The 23,752-nt window shown below is 42.4% G+C and overlaps 1 protein-coding gene across 2 annotated transcripts in view; it reads right to left on the bottom strand.

Annotated features, from left to right (window-relative positions):
• The window catches only part of med14 (mediator complex subunit 14), an 88,220-nt gene that overhangs the window by 53,125 nt on the left and 11,343 nt on the right, over window positions 1–23,752 (bottom strand). For both annotated transcript variants that reach the window (XM_061970774.2, XM_061970775.2), the window contains exons 8-15: window positions 22,729–22,861; window positions 16,949–17,099; window positions 16,769–16,880; window positions 7,419–7,544; window positions 7,272–7,350; window positions 6,994–7,153; window positions 6,733–6,927; window positions 2,589–2,723 (exon numbers count right to left, since the gene is read on the bottom strand). In XM_061970774.2, the coding sequence (XP_061826758.1) occupies window positions 2,589–2,723; window positions 6,733–6,927; window positions 6,994–7,153; window positions 7,272–7,350; window positions 7,419–7,544; window positions 16,769–16,880; window positions 16,949–17,099; window positions 22,729–22,861 (1,091 nt within the window). The remainder of the gene's footprint in view (window positions 1–2,588; window positions 2,724–6,732; window positions 6,928–6,993; window positions 7,154–7,271; window positions 7,351–7,418; window positions 7,545–16,768; window positions 16,881–16,948; window positions 17,100–22,728; window positions 22,862–23,752) is intronic.

The raw sequence follows: 23,752 nt of genomic DNA, 5'->3' as shown, positions 1-23,752 counted from the left end.
TTAAGGATAGCATTGTTGCTGCTAATGTGGCTAGCTCACATGCCATTGTAGAAATGCAATATATTATGTCTCTAGTATTTTACTTTGAGCATATATTTATATTGTTGTTTAGTTAAATGACATAAATGTTGATGGGTGTTTGCTTCTGATTTACAGATACTAACTAAATAAATGAACCTAAACCAATATGCACCATTAAAGTTGGAAGAGTCCAAATGATGACTGTGTGTTCTCTGACCGGAACCCCAACGTGGTCAATATCCGAAAAAACCAGTCGCAGAGTTTAATACTCAACAGAGGAAGAGCTACAAGTTTTACAAGCTCTGTGTTAAATGGATCCAGTTTTAGTGAAACACTGCTGCGCGCACAATTTGTTATGTTTTTAACCCCTTCTTAACCCTGAACGTACATTGAAAATACACGCAACCCTAACTCAAAATGCCGGACATTTGAGGCATTTAAGAAACTCCGCCCTGACAGCTCCGCAAAAGAGGACATGTCTGGTGAAAAGAGGACAGTCTATCCTAGCCCGTTAGCTGCTAGCATGCCGTGTGTTGTGCCTCGGTGTGCATTGTTTACACAACGTGCGTTACGCTACTTAATATGTCCGTGTGGAAACTCGTTCGGTACACCTCCGAACCGAAACGGTTCAATACAAATACACGTACCGTTACACCCCTAGGCCAAAACAAACATTTTTCCTGTCTTTACCGCCATCTCCGGGTATAAGTTGAATGTCAAAGTTGACTAACTTTTCTGGTTATGGCCACAATTTTCTACTGTCCAGGTGAGAGGCATGATTTATAATTTAAAATTAACATTCACCAGCTCAATATGCCAGTATAGCAACGTAAGCTCTGTGATTACGGTGCTACTAAAAATAGGTTGTCTGCGTTAGTGCTTGTAATAACAATATCGCTAATACTTGGTTAACATTCAGGTCACACGATGTAAAATGGCTGCGATTAGGTGGCAACTTGTCCAGGGTGTACACCGCCTTCCGCCCGAATGCAGCTGAGATAGGCTCCAGCACCCCCGCGACCCCGAACGGGACAAGCGGTAGAAAATTGGATGGATGGACGATGTAAATGGAGTATTGTTGGCGGTTTATGGATGTTTTTTAGAGAGCTTTATGGGTGCCATAAAGTACTTCCATCAGCTGCATTGTAGAGATGCGCGGATAGGCAATTATTTCATCCGCAACCGCATCACAAAAGTCGTCAACCATCCGCCATCCACCCGAACTAACATTTAATCAAAACCGCACCCGCCCGTTGTTATATATCTAATATAGACGATGCAAGGCATTAGTGAGGTTATAAAGCTTTTGCCTGTTAAAGAAAGGAGACTGATCCAATGCAGCAGAGACATTCAATGCGTGCCACGCTGTCACGGCCCAGACGCACACCAGTGCGCAATCATCTGATGGCCGCGCTAAGCGCACCTCCAAGAGCGCTCGCGCCACTCAAACTGCTGCAGGCAGCTGCGTTCTATCTTGTTTTAACATCCTGTGGCACTCTTCTGGGATCACGGCGGACGAAACTGCTCATGCTCAGGGTGTTTGTGGAGGTTCGGGGTTTTGCACAAATGTGATGCACCATGTTAGATGTCCCGGTTTTGTGACTGTCGTAGACATAAACAGCGTCGCAGCTCTTGCAAATCACGTAGCCAGCATTACTATCATCCTGATTTACAACCTCATAAAAACGAGTCCACGCTGAACTTTTCTGGCCTTTTTTTCCCCTGGTCTTTAGTATTCCCTTTTTTAGTTTGTCGCGTACCACGTTTGCTGCCGGCGTTGCCATCTCTTTTTCTTTTTCTTCTTCTGTTGTGGCATATGCTGCAGGTGCCTGCTCGTTTTTCGTATGTGGGTAACAACATTTAACTATGTATATATATTTCCGAATTGGTTTAACTCCCACCCGCCTGAATCTATTTAAAATCAATTTTTTTTTTATTTCAACCGCCCGACCCGACGATAAAATCTTTTTTTTTTTTTTTTCAACCGCCCGACCCGCGGATAATCCGCGGACTCCGCGGTTGTGTCCGCAAACCGCGCATCTCTACTGCATTGTTAGCCACCTCGTATAAGCCATATTTTACGAATTAGAATGCATAAAAAAAGAAAAATATATGTGTTCTTGTCTTACATAGAGATTGTGAATGATAACCTACTCAGTGGCCTAGTGGTGTGGTGTCCGCCCTGAGATCGGTAGGTTGTGAGTTCAAACCCCGGCCGAGTCATACCAAAGACTATAAAAATGGGACCCATTACCTCCCTACTCAGTATCAAGGGTTGGAATTGGGGGTTAAATCACCAAAAATGATTCCCGGGCGTGGCCAGCGATGCTGCTCACTGCTCCCCTCACCTCCCAGGGGGTGATCAAGGGTGATGGGTCAAATACAGACAATAATTTCACCACACCGAGTGTGTGTGTGACAATCAGTGGTAATTTAACTTATTTTAATCTTTAATTTAATAGGCAACATTTCAAAAAAAGTGCTGTTCCTCTTTAATTTCCGACGTGACGAGCCCAAATGGAATGAAGGAGCCATCCCAGCTGTCAAGTCATGATGACTCGACTCACCTCGGTTCTGAGGCCAACAAAAGGCATATTGGTGTCACACATGGCCACCAGGTGCGCCAGCTCCTTGTTGAAGGCACTCATCTCCCCTGAGCGTTTAGGCTTCTTTGGCTCCAATTCGGTCTGCTCCCCAGTCATCTAGACATACAGATATAATTATACACATAATCAAACTCAACAACACAATAAAAAATATTGTTTTCCTAGGAAGTCAAGATCCTAGTGATGCTTTAATTAGGCAGCGCATGAACCGGTGAAACTCGTTTGCAGAAGAATTCCTGTGGTCTGAAAGAAAGCAACAATTTATTTTTCCATCTTACACTAAATCACAGCCAGCGAACCCTTTTTTAACCTGGATGGATTTAAATGTGTACCCCCCCAAAAAGGGTAAGAATATGCTTCTCATGTCAAAGTATCAGAGGGCCAGAATGAATTGTAAGTATATGATTTAATTCACTGCTCGTTTACAATGGACAACAAAATGGTTAAAGGGGAACATTATCAGCAGACCTATGTAAGCGTCAATATATACCTTGATGTTGCAGAAAAAAGACCATATATTCTTTTAACCGATTTCCGAACTCTAAATGGGTGAATTTTGGCGAATTAAACGCCTTTCTATTATTCGCTCTCGGAGCGATGACGTCGGTGTGTTGTCGGAGGGTGTAACAACACGAACAGGGACGGATTCAAGTTGCACCAGTGGCCCAAAGATGCGAAAGTGGCAAGAAATTGGACGAAATTTGTTCAAAATACGAGGCTGTGGGGAAAGCCGACGAAATGGTCAGTCGTTTGTTCCGCACACTTTACCGACGAAAGCTATGCTACGAAAGAGATGGCAAGAATGTGTGGATATCCTGCGACACTCAAAGCAGATGCTGACATCAACTCCAAAACTGGACAGATCAGCTTTCAGGAAAAGAGAGCGGATGAGGGTATGTCTACAGAATATATTAATTGATGAAAACTTTATTCATTACTCGCGGTTTCACGTAAATTATCATACATAAACTGTGTTTACCAATAATTTAGCTTAAAAACATGAATTGGGCTGTCTGCACTCTCAAAGTGCATGTTGTTGCCAAATGTATTTCATATGCTGTAAACCTAGTTCATAGTTGTTAGTTTCCTTTAATGCCAAACAAACACATACCAATCGTTGGTTAGAAGGCGATCGCCGAATTCGTCCTCGCTTTCTCCCGTGTCGCTGGCTGTCGTGTCGTTTTTGTCGGTTTCGCTTGCATACGGTTCAAACCGATATGGCTCAATAGCTTCAGTTTCTTCTTCAATTTCGTTTTCGCTACCTGCCTCCACACTACAACCATCCGTTTCAATACATGCGTAATCTGTTGAATCGCTTAAGCCGCTGAAATCCGAGTCTGAATCCGAGCTAATGTCGCTATAGCTTGCTGTTCTATGTGCCATGTTTGTATTGGCTTCACTATGTGACGTCACAGGAAAATGGACGGGTGTATATAACGATGGTTAAAATCAGGCACTTTGAAGCTTTTTTTAGGGATATTGCGTGATGGGTAAAATTTTGAAAGAAAAATTCAAAAAATAAAATAAGCCACTGGGAACTGATTTTTAATGGTTTTAACCCTTCTGAAATTGTGATAATGTTCCCCTTTAAACCAGGGGTGCCAACTTCAGCGCACGGGCTGGATTCGGCCCGCGGGAAGTCCCAAGTTGAAAAAAATAAAGAAAAAGAAAAAGAAATATATATATATATATATATATATATATATATAAATTTTTCTTTTAATTATATATATATACACATTTTTTAATCTGTCCTTTCTAATCCATTTTCTAGCGCTTGTTACTCTCGGTGTCATACTGTCTAAAAATGCATTTTCCCATCAATAATGTGACAGAGGCAATTGCGCGCTCTTTCAGTCAATCAGTGCGTGAGGAATACATACCGTATTTTTCGGACTATAAGTCGCATTTTTTTTTCGTAGTTTCGCCGGGGGTGCGACTTATACTCAGGAGCGACTTATGTGTGAAATTATTAACACATTAGCGTAAAATATCAAATAATATTATTTATCTCATTCACGTAAGAGACTAGTCCAGGGGTCGGTAACCCAAAATGTTGAAAGAGCCATATTGGACCAAAAATACAAAAAAAAATCTGTCTGGAGCCGCAAAAAATTACTAAATGACCTCAAATATAGCTACTAATGAGGCAATATGATGCAATATGTACATATAGCTAGCCTAAATAGCATGTTAGCATCGATTAGCTTGCAGTCATGCAGTGACCAAATATGTCTGATTAGCACTCCAACAAGTCAATAACATCAACAAAACTCACCTTTCATGCACAACCTTAAAAGTTTGGTGGACAAAATGTGACAGAAAAAGAAGTGGCATAAAACACGTCCTAGAAAGTTATACATGTAAACAAACTACGGTGAGTTCAAGGACCGCCAAAATTAGTAGGACAAAACGGCGCTCGCCAAATACTCGAATCAGTGAAGCATGTTTAATATAAACAGTGTGCTTTATAACAATTAGGGAGGTTTGTGTCATGTTTGTCCTCCTACAGAAACCATATTAAAACAAAAAATAGATTGTTTTCCCCTCATCTTTTTCCATTTTTCATACATTTCTGAAAAAGCTCCAGAGAGCCACTAGGGCGGCGCTAAAGAGCGGCATGCGGCTCTAGAGCCGCGGGTTGCCGACCCCTGGACTAGACGTATAAGATTTCATGGGATTTAGCGATTAGGAGTGACAGATTGTTTGGTAAACGTATAGCATGTTCTATATGTTATAGTTACCGTATTTTCCGCACTATTAGCCGCACCTAAAAACCACAAATTTACTCAAAAGCTGACAGTGCGGCTTATAACCCGGTGCGCTTTATATATGGATTAATATTAAGATTCATTTTCATAAAGTTTCGGTCTCGCAACTACGATAAACAGCCGCCATCTTTTTTTCCCCTAGAAGAGGAAGTGCTTCTTCTTCTATGCAAGCAACCGCCAAGGTAAGCACCCGCCCCCATAGAACAGGAAGCGCTTCTTCTTCTACTGTAAGCAACCACCCGCCCGCGTAGAAGAAGAAAAAGCGCGCGGATATTACCGTACGTTTCATTTCCTTTGTGTGTTTACATCTGTAAAGACCACAAAATGGCTCCTACTAAGCGACAGGGATCCGGTTCATGAAAAGACGCAATCTCTCCATTCGCACACGGATTACTATTTCACAGCAACTGCCTAAAGACTTTCAAGAAAAGCTGGCTACTTTCCGTGCATATTGTAAAAACAAGATAGCTGAAAAAAAGATCCGGCCAGAGAACATTATCAACATGGACGAGGTTCCACTGACTTTTGATATTCCTGTGAACCGCACTGTGGATACAACGGGAGCACGTACGGTGAATATTCGCACCACAGGGAATGAGAAGTCATCCTTCACTGTGGTTCTAGCTTGCCATGCTAATGGCCAGAAACTTCCACCCATGGTGATATTCAAAAGGAAGACCTTGCCAAAAGAGACCTTTCCAGCCGGCGTCATCATAAAAGCTAACTCGAAGGGATGGATGAAGAAAAGATGAGCGAGTGGTTAAGGTAAGTTTAAGTTTACGCGAAGAGGCCGGGTGGCTTTTTTCACGCAGCTCCGTCCATGTTGATATACGATTCCATGCGCGCCCACATAACGCTGGTTTTAATATATTATTAAAGTTTGACTGACCTTTTTGACTGTTTTTTTGACATTCCTTTAGCGCAGTTAGATGCGGCTTACAACACGGGGCGGCTTATAGGTGGACAAAGTTTTGAAATATGCCGTTCATTGAAGGCGCGGCTTATAACCCAGGGCGCCTTATGGTGCGGAAAATACGGTATTTGAATGACTCTTACCATAATATGTTACGTTAACATACCAGTTGGTTATTTATGCGTCATATAACGTACACTTATTCAGCCTGTTGTTCACTATTCTTTATTTATTTTAAATTGCCTTTCAAATGTCTATTCTTGCTGTTGGTTTTTATCAAATAAATGTCCCCCAAAAATGCGACTTATACTCCAGTGCGACTTATATATGTTTTTTTCCTTCTTTATTATGCATTTTCGGCCGGTGCGACTTATACTGCGAAAAATACGGTAGTTATCTTGTAGAAAAAACGGCTACTGACTTTTCTCTTGGACACAGTCCGGTGTCCTCGCGTCGACGTGGTGTCCTGAACGAGGTGTTCCAGGTTGGGCTTGAAATGCTGCAAGAGCTGCGCACACATGGGCCCGTCGTCGCCTTCCAGCTGTGTAACAATCAGGAAGGAGTACTTGTACTGCAACGCCGCCGGGTTGCTTGGCTCGTCGAGCATTTCCACCACCTAAAGCCACAATGAGGGGACGACGTAAATAAAGACACGAGCCCTCGACTTTGCCCATGAACTCACAATGTAATACTGCGGGAGTCGCGTGAGCTTGATGAAGAGTTTGTGTTTGGACAAGTTGCCCACGGGGTGTGTGGCCGTGTTGGACAGGTGGAGGATGTCAGTGCACACGGTGGGAAGGTGCTTCACCGACTGTCGGCAGCGCTGCTCGCCCAACCAGAATCTGTCCACGAAAAGGACACCAAGTCAATTTCCACGAGCTCGAACGAGGCGTCAGACTCACACTCCATCACTGTGGTGCTGCTGCTCCTTTGCACTCCTCCGCGTAGGCCGTTACTCACTTGAGTTGTTGAAGCCACGACACGATGCGCTTCATGTCGTCGTTGACCGTCTTCTCGATGTCGTCCAGCATCGACTGATCTACAGTGAGAGGAATTTTACAACGATAGAAGCCTACGTGAAAACTCATCTGGGCGGTGTCCACTCACCTAATCCGTACAGCATGGGCTGCAGCATGCCCGAATGGAGGTCGACGAATATATGTAGGCACTCGGAGCGACCGCACGGCTCCAGTATGGGAATGACGAGTGTGGGTAGAGCGGTTTCGATGAATGCTGAAGTTGAGAGACAGGAGAAGTTATCTTCCCATCGTGCAAATGTCAAGAACATAAATTTGCTGTTTACCGTATTTTTCAGACTATAAGTTGCAGTTTTTTTTCATCGTTTGGCCGGGCTCCAGTGCAACTTATATATGTTTTTTTCCTTCTTTATTATGCATTTTCGGCAGGTGCGACTTATACTCCGAAAAATACGGTAATTTATCGATGTACGCGTGATAGGGCTGCAGCTAACGATTATTTTTCTATCGATTAATCTATAGATTATTTTTTCGATTAATCGGTTAATCTATAGATAATTTTTTCGATTAATCTATAGATTATTTTTCCTTTTACCGATTATTTTATTTATTTAAAATGAAGAGGAAAAAATAAATGTAGGCCAGTTTTTTCAAAAGGCATGGCTTTTATTTACAAAAAAAAAAGTATGGCCACTCAGTCAACATTGACAACAACATGACAAAATATTCTGTAACAATGTAAACATTTAAAACTTTTAACATTTAACAAAATTAAAAGTACCGGTAGCTTATTTGCTTTTTAATGTGCAAATATAAAAGTAAACATCCAGTGCAAATCTTAATATTCTGGAATAGTATAAGCATTTAAAAAGTAAAAGTATTGCTTATTTGCTAAAATGTGCAAAAAAAAAGCTAAACATCCAATACAAAAAAGTGTACAGTGTAAACATTTCAACAAAAGTAAAAGTATTGCTTATTTTGCTTAATAACACAACAATGATAGTATGATTAAAGTGAAAGTTAATTGTTGGTTTGTACATAGTATATGTAACTGTTAATGTTGTAAAAGGTATTTGCACAACTAATTAACGTTAGCGTTTGTGACACGTCTTGTGCCGTGGGGTTCTTTCAGGACCGACAGACTGAACGCCAGACGGCTTTGCCAGGTTTACAATCTTTTAATTTTACACAAAGTCTTTTCTCTTCCAACTCTTTTCTCTTTCTTTCCTCGCTTTTCAGCTCCTCTTCCTCGCTCGCTCGTCGTCCCCTGTCTCTTGCGGCGTCGCTCCCGGCGCGCCCCGCCTCGCCGCTCGCTCGCCGCCGCCGCCTCTCCACAGCGTTAAAGAGGAGCGCGTCTTTGTAAACACTGAACAGGCACGCCAAACGCGCCTCTCAGAGCAAACGGTGCTTTAGTTTATGAATTTACAACGCAGATACAAATGACACATTCATGTTTTTGTGTAATAATGACAACGTATACGCACGCGGACGAATGACTTGTTGATGGTGATGGCAAGAACGCTGTCGGGGGTTTTCTTTTCAAATGTTCGTTCATAGCCGTTGTGCTGCTATGATAGGCCATTTCCGCTCGACACAGTGTGCATACAACAACATTATTAGGCCGTTTATTGAAATACTCCCACACTTTTGACGACTTTTGGCGTGCTTTTTTCCCCTCGCTCGCATCGTCTGCTTTGCGCTCCGCCATGACAGTAGTGTGACGTAAATATGCGACGCGCCGACGCACAAAAACGGCGTCGACGTATTTACGTAACCGATGACGTCGACTACGTCGACGCGTCGTTTCAGCCTTAACGCGTGATGAGCGGTTTACAACTTTTTTCCACTTTTTGGCACCCTTCAGTTGAGTTACCAACCAGAGAGGCGGTATTCTCCTTCAAAACCGCACTAAAACAACACCTCCAGGCAACTTCAACCCTTGACTAACACCCTCCCCCTTCCACATCCCACCTCCCCGGATTGTAAATAACCAAATGCAAATAATCAAATGTATTTCTAATGTACCGCATTTTTCGGAGTATAAGTCGCTCCGGAGTATAAGTCGCACCGGCCGAAAATGCATAATAAAGAAGGAAAAAAACATATACTGGAGTATAAATCGTATTTTTTGGGGAAATTTATTTGATAAAACCCAACACCAAGAATAGACATTTGAATAGACATTTGAAAGGCAATTTAAAATAATAATAAAGAATAGTGAACAACAGGCTGGTACGTTATATGAGGCATAAATAACCAACTGAGAACATGCCTGGTATGTTAACGTAACATATTATGGTAAGAGTCATTCAAATAACTATAACGTTGACCAAACAATCTGTCACTCCTAATCGCTAAATCCCATGAAATCTTATACGTCTAGTCCAGGGGTCGGCAACCCGCGGCTTCGGAGCCGCATGCGGCTCTTTGATCACTCTGATGCAGCTCAGCTGCATACTTGCCGACCCCCCCCCGATTTTCCCGGGAGACCTCCGGATTTCAGTGCCTCTCGCAGAAAACTCCCGGGATTAATATTCTCCAATTTTCACCCTAACAATAATAATAAAGGTGTGCCATAATGGTACAGCATTTAGCACCCTCTACAATCTGTATAAACAGCGTGCCAGCCCAACCTCTTGTTATATGCATCTTCTGCTTGCACACATAAGTGACAGCAATGCATACTTGGTCAACAGCCACACAGGTTACACTGACGGTGGCCATATAAAACAACTTTAACACTGTTACAAATATGCGCCACACTTTGAACCAAAACCAAACAAGAATGACAAACACATTTCGGGAGAACATCTGCACCTTAACACAACAGAACAAATACCCAGAATCCCATGCAGCCCTGACTCTTCCAGGCTACATTATACACCCCTGCTCCCCCCAACCCCCCCCCCCCCCTGTGCGTCGGTTGAGGTGGGCGGGGTTTGGTAGCGGGGGTGTATAATGTAGCCCGGAAGAGTTAGGGCTGCATGGGATTCTGGGTATTTGTTCTGTTGTGTTTATGTTGTGTTACGGTGCAGATGTTCTCCTGAAATGTGTTCGTCATTCTTGTTTGATGTGGGTTCACAGTGTGACGCATAATTAGTAAGAGTGTTAAAGTTTTTTATACCGCCACCGTCAGTGTAACATGTGTGGTTGTTGACCAACTATGCCTTGCTGTCACTTACGCGGGCAAGCAGAAGCCCCATACAACGTGTGGCTGGGCCGGCACGCCGGTTGTAGTTGTAGTTGTACCATCACGGCACGTTCGAGAGAACAGTCGCCTTGAAATTCGTAGTCTGCCGGAAAAACCGGGAGGGTTGACAAGCATGACGCTGTCAAGCGCCATTCATGTAAATCTCGCGGGCCGCACTAACATTCAATTTTCATATTAAGGTGTGGGCTGGGTGTCTGAGACCCTTGGTTTATACATAGCACAAAGCAAAAAAAAACTTTGTATGCAGTGTTATTTCATTTTAAATTTCAAAAGATTTTTGTGGCTCCCATTGTATTCGTTAATTTGTGAAACGGGTCAAAATGGCTCTTTGACTGGTAAAGGTTGCCGACCCCTGGTCTAGTCTCTTACATGAATGAGATAAATAATATTATTTGATATTTTACGCTAATGTGTTAATAATTTCACACATAAGTCGCTCCTGAGTATAAGTCAAACCCCCGGCCAAACTATGATAAAAACTGCAACTTATAGTCCGAAAAATACGGTATATAATTGTTCTTATGCTATCTGAACTCACTATGTTCTCTGCTCGCTGTACATATCCTACCAAGTCAGACCTACACTGTTTCAATGTCCATTTCTCTGATGATGCAATTGTTGATGACTGAAGTGCTGATATCAACCAAACCCTCCACATCCCACATCCCGAATTGTAAATAATGTAAATAATTCAATGTATATACTCTGATGATTAACTTGTGTGATGACTGTATTATAATGATAGTATATATTTGTACCATGAATTGATTACGTGGACCCTGACTAAGTTGAAAAACTTATTCGGGTGTTACCATTTAGTGGTCAATTGTACGGAATATGTACTGAACTGTGCAATCTACTAATAAAAGTTTCAATCAATCAAAAAAAAGCTAAATAAGACAGCTTTCGACTGTTTCCTGTGACACTTTGTGCAGCGATAGGACGGGTGTGCAGCAAAATCTTCTTAAATATCGTCGAGAGTTCGAATAAAGACTCATTTATGATTTTCCCAGCCCACATTGCACCGTTACAGTGCACTTGCATTGGTATAATAAAAAGTAGTCAAACCAGCAAATGGAGCTGCACCTTCAGCGTTGGAGTGAAACAGTATGGCATTTCCTCTAAAGCCGCCATTATTCCAGTCAATGCTAACACCATCTCGTCCGGTTAGAAGCTATTATTAAAAGTTGCGCAACCCCTTTTTGGCACCCGTCAGTTGAGTTATAGACAGTAATATGTAGCAATGGGTATCGTTTAGGGCTGTAGCTATCAATTATTTTAGTAATCGAATTATCTATCGTTTAGTTGGTTCGAGTAATCGAATAAAACCCACTTTGCGCATTTCAGTGAAATATAACAAATAACAAACAAATATAAACAAAACAAAACACCAGCGGAAAGCGATAATTGATCAAATGAAAAAAAACAAGCAAACCGGACAGTTAAAAAAAAAAAAATTAATTCATTTTTTAAAAATGAAATAAAATTAAAAAAAAAAATATATATATATATATATATACTAGAGATGCGCGGTTTGCGGGCACAACCGCGGAGTCCGCGGATTATCCGTGGATCGGGCGGATGAAATTAAAAAAAATTTGATTTTATCCGCGGGTCGGGTCGGGCGGTTGAAATAGAAAAAAATTAGATTTTAAATAGATTCAGGCGGGTGGCAGTTAAACCAATTCGGAAATATATATACATACGTAGTTAAATGTTGTTACCCACATACGAAAAACGAGCAGGCACCTGCAGCATATGCCACAACAGAAGAAAAAAAAAAAAAGAGATGGACACTTTTACGGAGCAGAGAAGGGACGCCTCGCCGGGGTCCGGGACCGAGGCCCCTTCCCCCGAGAGGGCCCCACCGGGAGCCGTAGCTGAGGCGATCCGCGAGAAGGGCCCGACGCACGTCCAGGGTCACCACCGCGCCCACCGCACCGACACCCCGCCTCGTCCGCCTTCGCCGCGGCCGGCGTCATGCGCAGCAGGTAAGCAGCTTACCTGCCCGCCACCCCCGTGGCCGGGGGCTCGTAACAAGGGTCACTCCGCGCGCTCCGCCCGCGCAGCTTACCTGCCCGCCACCCCTGTTGCCGGGGGCGCGTAACAGGGGTCACTCCGCGTGCAGTGCGCTCACAAAAGGGGTGGGGCTCACCCTGGTTGATATAGACAGCAGCTAGGACGGTGGCCATGGAAGTTGTAACCCGCTAAGGAGTGTGTAACAACCCACCTGCCGAATCAACTAGCCCTGAAAATGGATGGCGCTGGAGCGTCGGGCCCATATACCCGGCCGTCGCCGGCAGCGAGATGCGCTTGGAGGTGCGCTCAGCGCGGCTCCCATATGATTGCGCACTGGTGTGCGTCTGGGTCGTGACAGCGTGGCACGCGAATGTCTGTGCTGCATTGGATCAGTCTCCTTTCTTTAACAGGCAAAAGCTTTATAACCTCACTAATGCCTTGCATCGTCTATATTAGATATATAACAACGGGCGGGTGCGGGAGGATGCGGTTCTGATCAAATGTTAGATCGGGTGGATTGCGGATGGTTGACAACTTTCTGATGCGGTTGCGGATGAAATAATTGCCTATCCGCGCATCTCTAATATATACGTATATGTAAACATACATGTACATATTATATTAATGTAATGGATATTGGACCGTAAGAGTATGTGAAAGTTCAACCTCTACCTTGTTTAGTTCCTTGATGACCTCCTTAAAGTTGTAAAATCATTCAGAAATATCAAGCAGCTAAAATGCGCGTTTGTGTAGAGAGAGTGTTTTGCATTTTTTGCATCAAGCATTGTAATGAATTCAAATTCTAAAAAAATATTTTTTGTATGGTGCTTGGACCTTTGTTTTAGAATATCCACAAAAATCAGTGAGCAGATTGTGTTATGTGTGACCATATATGTTGGCTTTTTGTTTTGACTACATGTTCTTTTTGCCACATGACTAGGGAAGGTCATATAAGTCACTTCAGCGCGCAATTCATGGTCATTACCTAATTTACTCACGTTGTTCACAAGATGGCAGGGAATTTGCAGCAATCAGATTGTCAGATAAATAAATTAATGTGACAACACCCCACACAGGCCAGATCCCTTATTTATTACTTCATGACATCTCACAGGCCAAATTGAAGATGCCCGCGGGCCGTACTTTGGACACCACTGATTTAGGGATATGCGCAATCACATTTGCGCATTCCTTGGAATCTTATGTATGCGCAGATGCAGGAAATACATGAATTCCTATAGGGGTCACGTCTCACCAGAACACTGGAACTAGAGATGCGCGGTTTGCGGACACAACCGCGGAGTCCGCGGATTATCCGCGGGTCGGGCGGTTGAAATAAAAAAAAAAAAAGATTTTATCCGCGGGTCGGGTCGGGCGGTTGAAATAAAAAAAAAAAGAGATTTTAAATAGATTCAGGCGGGAGGCAGTTAAACCAATTCGGAAATATATATACATAGTTAAATGTTGTTACCCACATACGAAAAACGAGCAGGCACCTGCAGCATATGCCACAACAGAAGAAGAAAACAAAAAGAGATGGACACTTTTACGGAGCGGAGAAGGGACGCCTCGCCGGGGTCCGGGACCGAGGCCCCTTCCCCCGAGAGGGCCCCACCGGGAGCCGTAGCTGAGGTGATCCGCGAGAAGGGCCCGACGCACGTCCAGGGTCACCACCGCGCCGACACCCCGCCTCGTCCGCCTTCGCCGCGGCCGGCGTCACGCGCAGCAGGTAAGCAGCTTACCTGCCCGCCACCCCCGTGGCCGGGGGCTCGTAACAGGGGTCACTCCGCGCGCTCCGCCCGCGCAGCTTACCTGCCCGCCACCCCCGTTGCCGGGGGCGCGTAACAGGGGTCACTCCGCGCGCAGTGCGCTCACGAAAGGGGTGGGGCTCACCCTGGTGAGCCGAGTGGGCCACTTTTGGTAAGCAGAACTGGCACTGCGGGGTGAACCGAACGCCGGGTTAAGGCGCCCGATGCCGACGCTCATCAGACCCCAGAAAAGGTGTTGGTTGATATAGACAGCAGGACGGTGGCCATGGAAGTCGGAACCCGCTAAGGAGTGTGTAACAACCCACCTGCCGAATCAACTAGCCCTGAAAATGGATGGCGCTGGAGCGTCGGGCCCATACCCGGCCGTCGCCGGCAGCGAGAGCCGCGAGGGCTAGGCCGCGACGAGTAGGATTAGGATGGCCGCCGCGGTGCGCGCTGAAGCCTCGGGCGCGAGCCCGGGTGGAGCCGCCGCGGGTGCGAGGGACATCGCACCTCCATGCGCTTGGAGGTGCGCTCAGCGCGGCTCCCAGATGATTGCGCAATGGTGTGCGTCTGGGCCGTGACAGTGTGGCACGCATTGAATGTCTCTGCTGAATTGGATCAGTCTCCTTTCTTTAACAGGCAAAAGCTTTATAACCTCACTAATGCCCAGAGGTGGGTAGTAACGCGCTACATTTACTCCGTTACATCTACTTGAGTAACTTTTGGGATAAATTGTACTTCTAAGAGTAGTTTTAATGCAACTTACTTTTACTTTTACTTGAGTATATTTATAGAGAAGAAACGCTACTTTTACTCCGCTACTTTTATCTACATTCAGCTCGCTACTCGCTACTAATTTTTATCGATCTGTTAATGCACGCTTTGTTTGTTTTGGTCTGTCAGACAGACCTTTAACGTGTCTGCGTTACTGGTGACGTTTCACTCCGTTCCACCAATAAAATGCAGTCACTAGTGACGTTTGACTCCGTTCCACCAATCAGATGCAGTCACTGGTGACGTTAGACCAATCAAACAGAGCCAGGCGGTCACATGACCTGACTTAAACAAGTTGAAAAACTTATTGGGGTGTTACCATTTAGTGGTCAATTGTACGGAATATGTACTGTACTGTGCAATCTACTAATACAAGTTTCAATCAATCAATCAAAAGTGTGAAGGAAAAAAGACACTTTTTTATTTCAACCGTACATCCCGTCACAAGCCTAAAGACTGACTGCACAGTTCCTGTCTTCACAATAAAAGTGCCGCTCCATCGCGCCTGCGCTTTCAAAATAAGAGTCTCCGAAAGCCAGCGCAAACAAGCTAGCAAGCTACGGAATTTGCCGCCAATGTATTTCTTGTAAAGTGTGTGAAAACGAATATGGAAGCTGGACAAATAAGATACCAAAAACCAACCACTTTCATGTGGTATTAGACAGAAAGGAGGAACTTTTTTTCTCCTGCATTTGAAAACGTGGACGTTAAGCACTGCTGTCTGATTACAATCAATGCAAGTCATCAGAATCAGGTAATACACCAACTTATATTCTTGTCAACATGAAAGAAAGGAATCTATATGTGTTAAACATGCATGTATATTCATTAAAACACCTTTAACATGTAAACAAAAACGGCAAAATAAATAAATATAAATGATATACTGTATATATCAATGTATGTGTATATATGTATATATATATATATATATATATATATATATATATATATATATATATATATATATGATATGTGTGTGTGTATGTTACTCATCAGTTACTCAGTACTTGAGTAGTTTTTTCACAACATACTTTTTACTTTTACTCAAGTAAATATTTGGGTGACTACTCATTACTTTTAATTGCGTAATAAATCTCTAAAGTAACAGTACTCTTACTTGAGTACAATTTCTGGCTACTCTACCCACCTCTGCTAATGCCTTGCATCGTCTATATTAGATATATAACAACGGGCGGGTGCGGTTTTGATTAAATGTTAGATCGGGTGGATGGCGGATGGTTGACGACTTTTGTGATGCGGTTGCGGATGAAATAATTGCCTATCCGCGCATCTCTAACTGGAACACTACAAATGGAGCTGCGCCGGCAAGGTTGGATGTCATCTTTCTGTGTGATAATATCGACACTCTCGCCCTGTTGTGATGAAAGCCCTTGTCGCTGTCCGACAGGTATTTTATATGTTGTGCATTTTATTGCCTGGTTGTAAGATTTGTAAGCTTGGGTCTGTGTAAAAAGCACAAGCGAGTACCGTAAGTGCCGAATCAATGCTTATGACACTAGTGTAGTAATTTTGCAAGATTACTGCGTGAAAGAGACTGTCGTCATTCCTGCTTCACACCCAATTTTGCAAACACATGAATGATTCACGATTCTAAACCATAGCAAACTGGACTTTACTACCAGGTGGTAACTCCCACGTGCAACAACCTTTGTGAGGTTTGCCTTGCTGTCTTTATGATAAGAAACCAGAGTGAATACATACAGCTGTCGCTGGGATTGTTTCCCTTCAGAATGGCCTTTAATTCCTGTAACTTCTGGTTGGAACGGGCGTGAACGCTGTCAATCAAAAGCTTTTCCACAGACAGGTGGTCGATCTAAAGATAGAGGGAGCCAATCAGAATTAATTCTACTTTTTCTCATACAGAAAAGTGATGCAACATACCTTCATTGCTCTCTCCATTAATTTGGAGTCGCACGCAGGGAGAGGGGGCTCATGGGAGATCTGCAGCGGCTTCGATCCATCTGATTCATCGATCTTGATGGTGACTTTATGCACAGAGGCTGTACCCGTTTTTCTGCCTAGGACCTGTTGACTGTAAAAAAAAACAACAACAACAAAAACATTCATTTCTACAGCCACAAAATAAAAGTAACAGTCCGATCAGGGTTTGATGTTGCAGATTCCCATTATCCAAAAGCGAGATTGGTCGGTACTAGAGATGTCACTCTTTTGCCTTCACCTTCATTGTCCATTCGTTTTTGGTGACTTTATATACTCTGGACTAGAGATGTCCGATAATGGCTTTTTTGCCGATATCCCGATGTTGTCCAACTCTTAATTACCGATACCGATATATACAGTTGTGGAATTAACACATTATTATGCCTAATTTTGTTGTGATGCCCCGCTGGATGGATTAAACCAGGGGTGCTCATTACGTCGATCGCGAGCTACCGGTCGATCTCGGAGGGTGTGTCAGTCGATCACCAAACAGGCATTAAAAAAATAGTCTTAAAAATGAGCGATCATAAATCTTCACTGTGACGTCACTTTCGTCACTTGATTGACATTCACGGCACTCGAGGGTCTTCTGAGAAGACGCTGGCTGCTGCCAGCTCATTAAAATTACCGACTGGAAGGCGAGAAACACTTTATTTCAACAGACTGGCGCCGTACCGTCAAAAAAAAGTTGCGCTAACAAAATAGGAGTCTCAGAAAGCTGGCGTGCACAAGCTAGCAAGCTACGGAGTTTGCCGAGAATGTATTTCTTGTAAAGTGTATACAAAGGAGTACGGAAGCTGGACAAATAAGATGCCAAAAACCAACCACTTTCATGTGGTATTGGACAGAAAGGAGGACTTTTTTTCTCCTCCATTCGAAAATGCGGACCTTATCAGCACCACTGTCTGATTCCAATCAATGCAAGTCATCACAATCAGGTAATACACCAACTTTTATTCTTGTCTTCATGAAAGAAAGGAATCTATATGTGTTAAACATGCTTGTATTATCTTTAAACACCTTTAACTTATTAACAATAATAACTATATGTGTTAAACATGCTTGTATTATCTTTAAACACCTTTAACTTATTAACAATATTAACTATATGTGTTAAACATGCTTGTATTATCTTTAAACACATTTAACTTATTAACAATATTAACTATATGTATTAAACATTCTTGTATTATCATTAAACACCTTTAATTTTTTAACAATATTAACTATGTGTTAAACATGCTTGTATTATCATTAAACACCTTTAACTTATTAACAATATTAACTATATGTATTAAACATTCTTGTATTATCATTAAACACCTTTAATTTTTTAACAATATTAACTGTGTTAAACATGCTTGTATTATCATTAAACACCTTTAACTTGTTAACAATATTAACCATATGTATTAAACATGCTTGTATTATCATTAAACACCTTTAATTTTTTAACAATATTAACTATATGTGTTAAACATGCTTGCATTATCTTTAAACACCTTTTACTTGTTAACAATATTAACTATATGTATTAAACATACTTGTATTATCATTAAACACCTTTAATGTATTAACAATATTAACTATATGTGTTAAACATGCTTGCATTATCATTAAACACCTTTAACTTGTTAACAAAAACATATATTTCATAAATAAGTAAATGTAAATTATATATATGAATGAGGTAGATCCCCACGACTTGATCAATTGAAAAGTAGCTCGCCTGCAGAAAAAGTGTGAGCACCCCTGGATTAAACAATGTAACAAGGTTTTCCAAAATAAGAGAACAACTTCAACTCAAGTTATGGAAAAAAGTGCCAACATGGCACAGCCATATTTATTATTAAAGTCACAAAGTGCATTATTTTATTTAACATGCCTAAACAGCAGCTTGGAATTTGGGACATGCTCTCCCTGAGAGAGAATTAGGAGGTTGAGGTGGGCAGGGTTGTAGCGTCCCGGAAGAGTTAGTGCTGCAAGGGGTTCTGGGTATTTGTTCTGTTGTGTTTATGTTGTGTTACGGTGCGGATGTTCTCCCGAAATGTGTTGGTCATTCTTGTTTGGTGTGGGTTCACAGTGTGGCGCATATTTGTAACAGTGTTCAAGTTGTTTATACGGCCACCCTCAGTGTGACCTGTATGGCTGTTGATCAAGTATGCATGGCATTCAATTGTGAGTGTGTCAAAAGCCGTAGATATTATGTGACTGGGCCTGCACACAAAGGCAGTGCCTTCAAGGTTTATTGGCGCTCTGTACTTCTCCCTACGTTCGTGTACACAGCGGCGTTTTAAAAAGTCGTAAATTTAACTTTTTCAAACAGATACCGATCATTTTGAAACCGATACCGATAATTTCCGATATTACATTTTAAAGCATTAATCGGAGGATAATATCGGCAGTCCGATATTATCGGACATCCCTAGTCGGTACCAACACAGATGATACACATGTATCAACTGTTAATTTTTTAATTAATTTATGGTGAATGCTATAGAAAGTTCAACACACTATTCAAACCAGATACTTATTCTGTTTTATTACATACAATATTGGATCAAACTAAACAAAAACATATCTAAAACTCATTTAAAAAATTACTTTTTTTGCCCTCAAAGTCCTCCTGCGTGTGGAATTATTCTCTGAATTTGTAAACTTTACCAAAAACAAAAACAATTTTCGGGAAAATGATCCGCAACTCATCAGCGGCCAATCGATCTACACATCCCTAATTAATAAAATTGCTCGCTAATTGGAAATCTCGATACGACTGTAAGCATACTTGCCTTGAGACACATTCTAAATTGTGTTTTGGAAAAAGCTTGTCATAAACATTACTTAATTAATTTAAAAACAATCATACAAAAGAAAACACATTTTTTATGCATATGTAAATGTATTCAGTTATAAACATTCATTCACTTTCTTCTTTCCTTCATGTATCTAAACTTTTTTTTTAAATATATTTTTATTGTAATATTCTCAGAATGTGTTTGTTCTATTTTTGGCCAAAGTAAGACAAAGAAAACAATCTGAAGTTGATTTTTTAGTTTTAATGCCATGATTTTAATAGTCCGGTCCGCTTGTGCACAGATTTTTCTCCATGCGGCCCCTGAGATAAAATTAGTTTGACACCCCTGCATTATCATTTCTATACCAAATAATACATAGTGATACATATTGTAATCGCAGGAGGCTGTAATTTATATCGCAATATAGATTTTAAGCCTAATTTAGTCAATGAAGTCAAATTATTATTTTTTTAAATGCAGAAATCCCCTGACATTTTGTAGTGTATGGCGTCACATTAGTGCCAAAAATCCGAGCGCATAAAAACTGTTATCGCACGCTGATTCTCCACTTCGTGCGCGCGCGGTGCCTTTTTGCGCGCGCGCGGTGCCTTTTTGCGCGCGCGCGGTGCCTTTTTGCGCGCGCGCGGTGCCTTTTTGCGCGCGCGCGGTGCCTTTCTGTGCGTGCGCGGTGCCTTTTTGCGCGCTCTCTGTGTACTCCTGGCATCTCTCCTCGCGCTGTCATGTTTCTTTTTGGCACTTTGGGGGCGGGTATGCTTAGACGGCCCCTCCTTTCTGATTGGCTGTGAGCATTTTTCATATGACCAATCATTCTCCAGTGTAGCAACGTTGTAGCCATCTTACCTCGGACATCTAGCCTCAATCATTACATTGATGTCAATGGTACATGTACTAATTAAATTACCATAACTTACTCGATTTTCAACCAATTTACAAACGGTTTGCCTTGTTACAAATCTTATTACATGTAGATATGACATAGGATCCTGTACCTGTTGAAATTACCTCTTTCGCTGTAAAAAAAAAAAAAGACTTAATTGTGCAACATAGTTGTGTAGGGTCAGTGTTAGTCAGTTCTCTGATTATTTTAAACTGTTTCAGAATACATTATTAAAAGCTATTTTTAACATTTTAAAAACAAAATTCAAATATTATTTCATTAATTTTATGGCTGAATCAAAAGAAATTCCATAAATTAGAAAACAAATGTTCAAGAAGAAGTGAAAATATAAAATTAAAGCTGCAAGCAGCGTTGTTCGGGCCCGCGTATTTGGCAGGTGCTAGTCCTAAGTGTCCCAATACTTTTGTGTACTTTTAGTCTGAAGTGTCCCAAGACTTTTGTCTAGTGTACCTACCTTGTCTGCATTGTGTGGGCATGTTGGTGCTTCCTGCTTTTAAGCAGCCATCTTACAAAAACAGGAGCGCAGCAGCATCAGCGTAGCGGTTATTTGAAGGCTCATAAAATCAAAACCGGAGCAGTTATAAAAAAAGCGCTTCTGTTGTTGTATTCACAAGGGTTCAATCTCTGTCCTGTGTTAGTTAGAAGGCGAAACGACAAACGCGCTCAGAGGAGTTCGTTTTTGAAGGAAGGTGACCGGTTTTTACAAAAAATGTGTTTTGAAGGGGGAATAGCAAACTTCCTGTTGATTTTTGCTGGGGGTTGTCATTTTATGAAATGTAGGTCTAAGTGAGACCTACGGAGAGGTTTTTGTTTCATGTCTCTCCGACCTTCCCAGTGGGAGTTACAGGCAGTTTAGTCATTTTTTTCTTCCGAGGAGCAGTTTTTTCTCCGTTTAATTCAAAAATTGCTGTAGAGCGCAATTTTTAAATTTGGGGTTCGGTTTTTTTATTAGATCGCAATATTTGCCAGTCCTGATGTGTGTGTTCAGTTCGGTGAGTTTTGAAGCGTGTTAAAGGGGTCAAATTACAGCTCAAAGAGGCAAAAGTGACTGTTTTTAGTACTTTTTTGTCTTAAAGGGGGAATTGCCAACTTCCTGTTGATTTTGGCCCGAGAATGTACCATTAATGAAATGTAGGTCTAAGTCAGACCTACATAGAGGTATTTGTTTCATGTCTCTACGACCTTCCTAGTGGGAGTTACAGGCCGTCTAGTTTTTTTTTCCCTAGGGGGCGCTAGAGCGCAATTTTGAGTTTTGGGGTTCGGTTTTTTTTTTTAAATGGCAATTTTCGCAGGTCCTGATGTGTGGATAAAATATGGTGAGTTTTGAAGCATGTTAAGTGGGTCAAATTACAGTTTCTTGTGGGTGCGGAAGAATAATAAAGAATAAATAAAACCTTACAATAACAATAGGTCCTTATGTCCCATTGCATAAGGACTCCCTTTGGGAGTCCTTTTGCAATGGGCCATTGCGGGCCCTAATAATGTTATTGCTGGTGGACCAGTTCTGGCTGAAAGATGTGATTATGGTGTTTGTTGTCTTATTATTTATTTGGGTCACATTTTGTATTACCCTGTATTGTGTTTATGTGGTATGAAATAACCTTCATCAGCGCGCAACATTTTTTTTATCCACTTCTTCCTCCGTAAATCTTGATACATATTGACGATGACCCGCCCTGCTATACGTCTGATTGGCTCTGAGCATTTTTCAGCATTTTTCGCCTGACCAATCAGAAAGAAGGGGCCGTCTAAGCATACCCGCCCCCAAAGTGCCAAAAAGAAACATGACAGCGCGAGGAGAGATGCCAGGAGTACACAGAGAGCGCGCAGAAAGGCGTCGCGCGCGCGCAAAATGGTGTTGCGCGCGCGCGCACGAAGTGGAGAATCAGCGCGCGATAACAGTTTTTATGCGCTCGGATTTTTGGCACTAATGTGACGCCATAGTGGTGACCCTCCTGCACAGTAAAATGCACACATTCATGCCTACTCTTAAATTAAAGGCTTACTTCCAGACAGTGAGGATGAGGTACTTTGCGGGCATGTATTTCTCCTCCTGCACCAGGTCTCCCCAACGCTCTCTGATGAGCATCAGGGTCTGCGAGTGGAGCACCTCCAGCTGCAGCGAGAGACAGAAGGAGTCTGGAGGCATTCACAGTTAAGGATTTGAGGACTAAGCAGTTGGTTGACGACAGCAATGAGGTATCACACACACACACACACATTTTGCATCGGCATTCAAAGCATGCTCGGGCATGTGTCATTTGTCACTGCGCTGGTGAACAAATGAATAAATGAGAGAGAGAGAGATATTTGTGGCCAACACAAACTGCTCTTTGATGTAATTAGCTCCACTGTGACTGCTGCTGCAGGAGGAAGAGCAGAGATGCCACAATTAGCATTCAATGGTATACTCATTCAAACTAAATAGAAGGATTTTTCTCAAATTCTCACTCATTACAAGAAGTAGGCTAATCATGCACATGAACAAGACAGTCGACCCCTCCTAACCATAAAATTAAGCTTCAATCAATCAATCAATCAATGTTTATTTATATAGCCCTAAATCACAAGTGTCTCAAAGGGCTGCACAAGCCACAACGACATCCTCGGTACAGAGCCCACATAAGGGCAAGGAAAAACTCACCCCAGTGGGACGTCGATGTGAATGACTATGAGAAACCCCCCTAGAGAGACCGAATGCAATGGATGTCGAGTGGGTCTAACATAATATTGTGAGAGTCCAGTCCATAGTGGATCCAACATAATAGTAAGAGTCCAGTCCATAGTGGGGCCAGCAGGACACCATCCCGAGCGGAGACGGGTCAGCAGCGCAGAGATGTTCCCAGCCGATGCACAGGCGAGCGGTCCACCCCGGGTCCCGACTCTGGACAGCCAGCACTTCATCCATGGCCACCGGACCTGTGCCCCACCCCCTCCACAAGGAAGAGGGGAGCAGAGGAGAAAAGAAAAGAAACGGCAGATCAACTGGTCTAAAAGGGGGGTCTATTTAAAGGCTAGAGTATACAAATG

Source organism: Nerophis lumbriciformis, linkage group LG13 (assembly GCF_033978685.3).
Source record: "Nerophis lumbriciformis linkage group LG13, RoL_Nlum_v2.1, whole genome shotgun sequence".
NCBI lineage: Eukaryota > Metazoa > Chordata > Actinopteri > Syngnathiformes > Syngnathidae > Nerophis > Nerophis lumbriciformis.
Note: the sequence above shows the minus strand (reverse complement) of the source record. Positions and strands in the feature narration are given on the sequence as shown.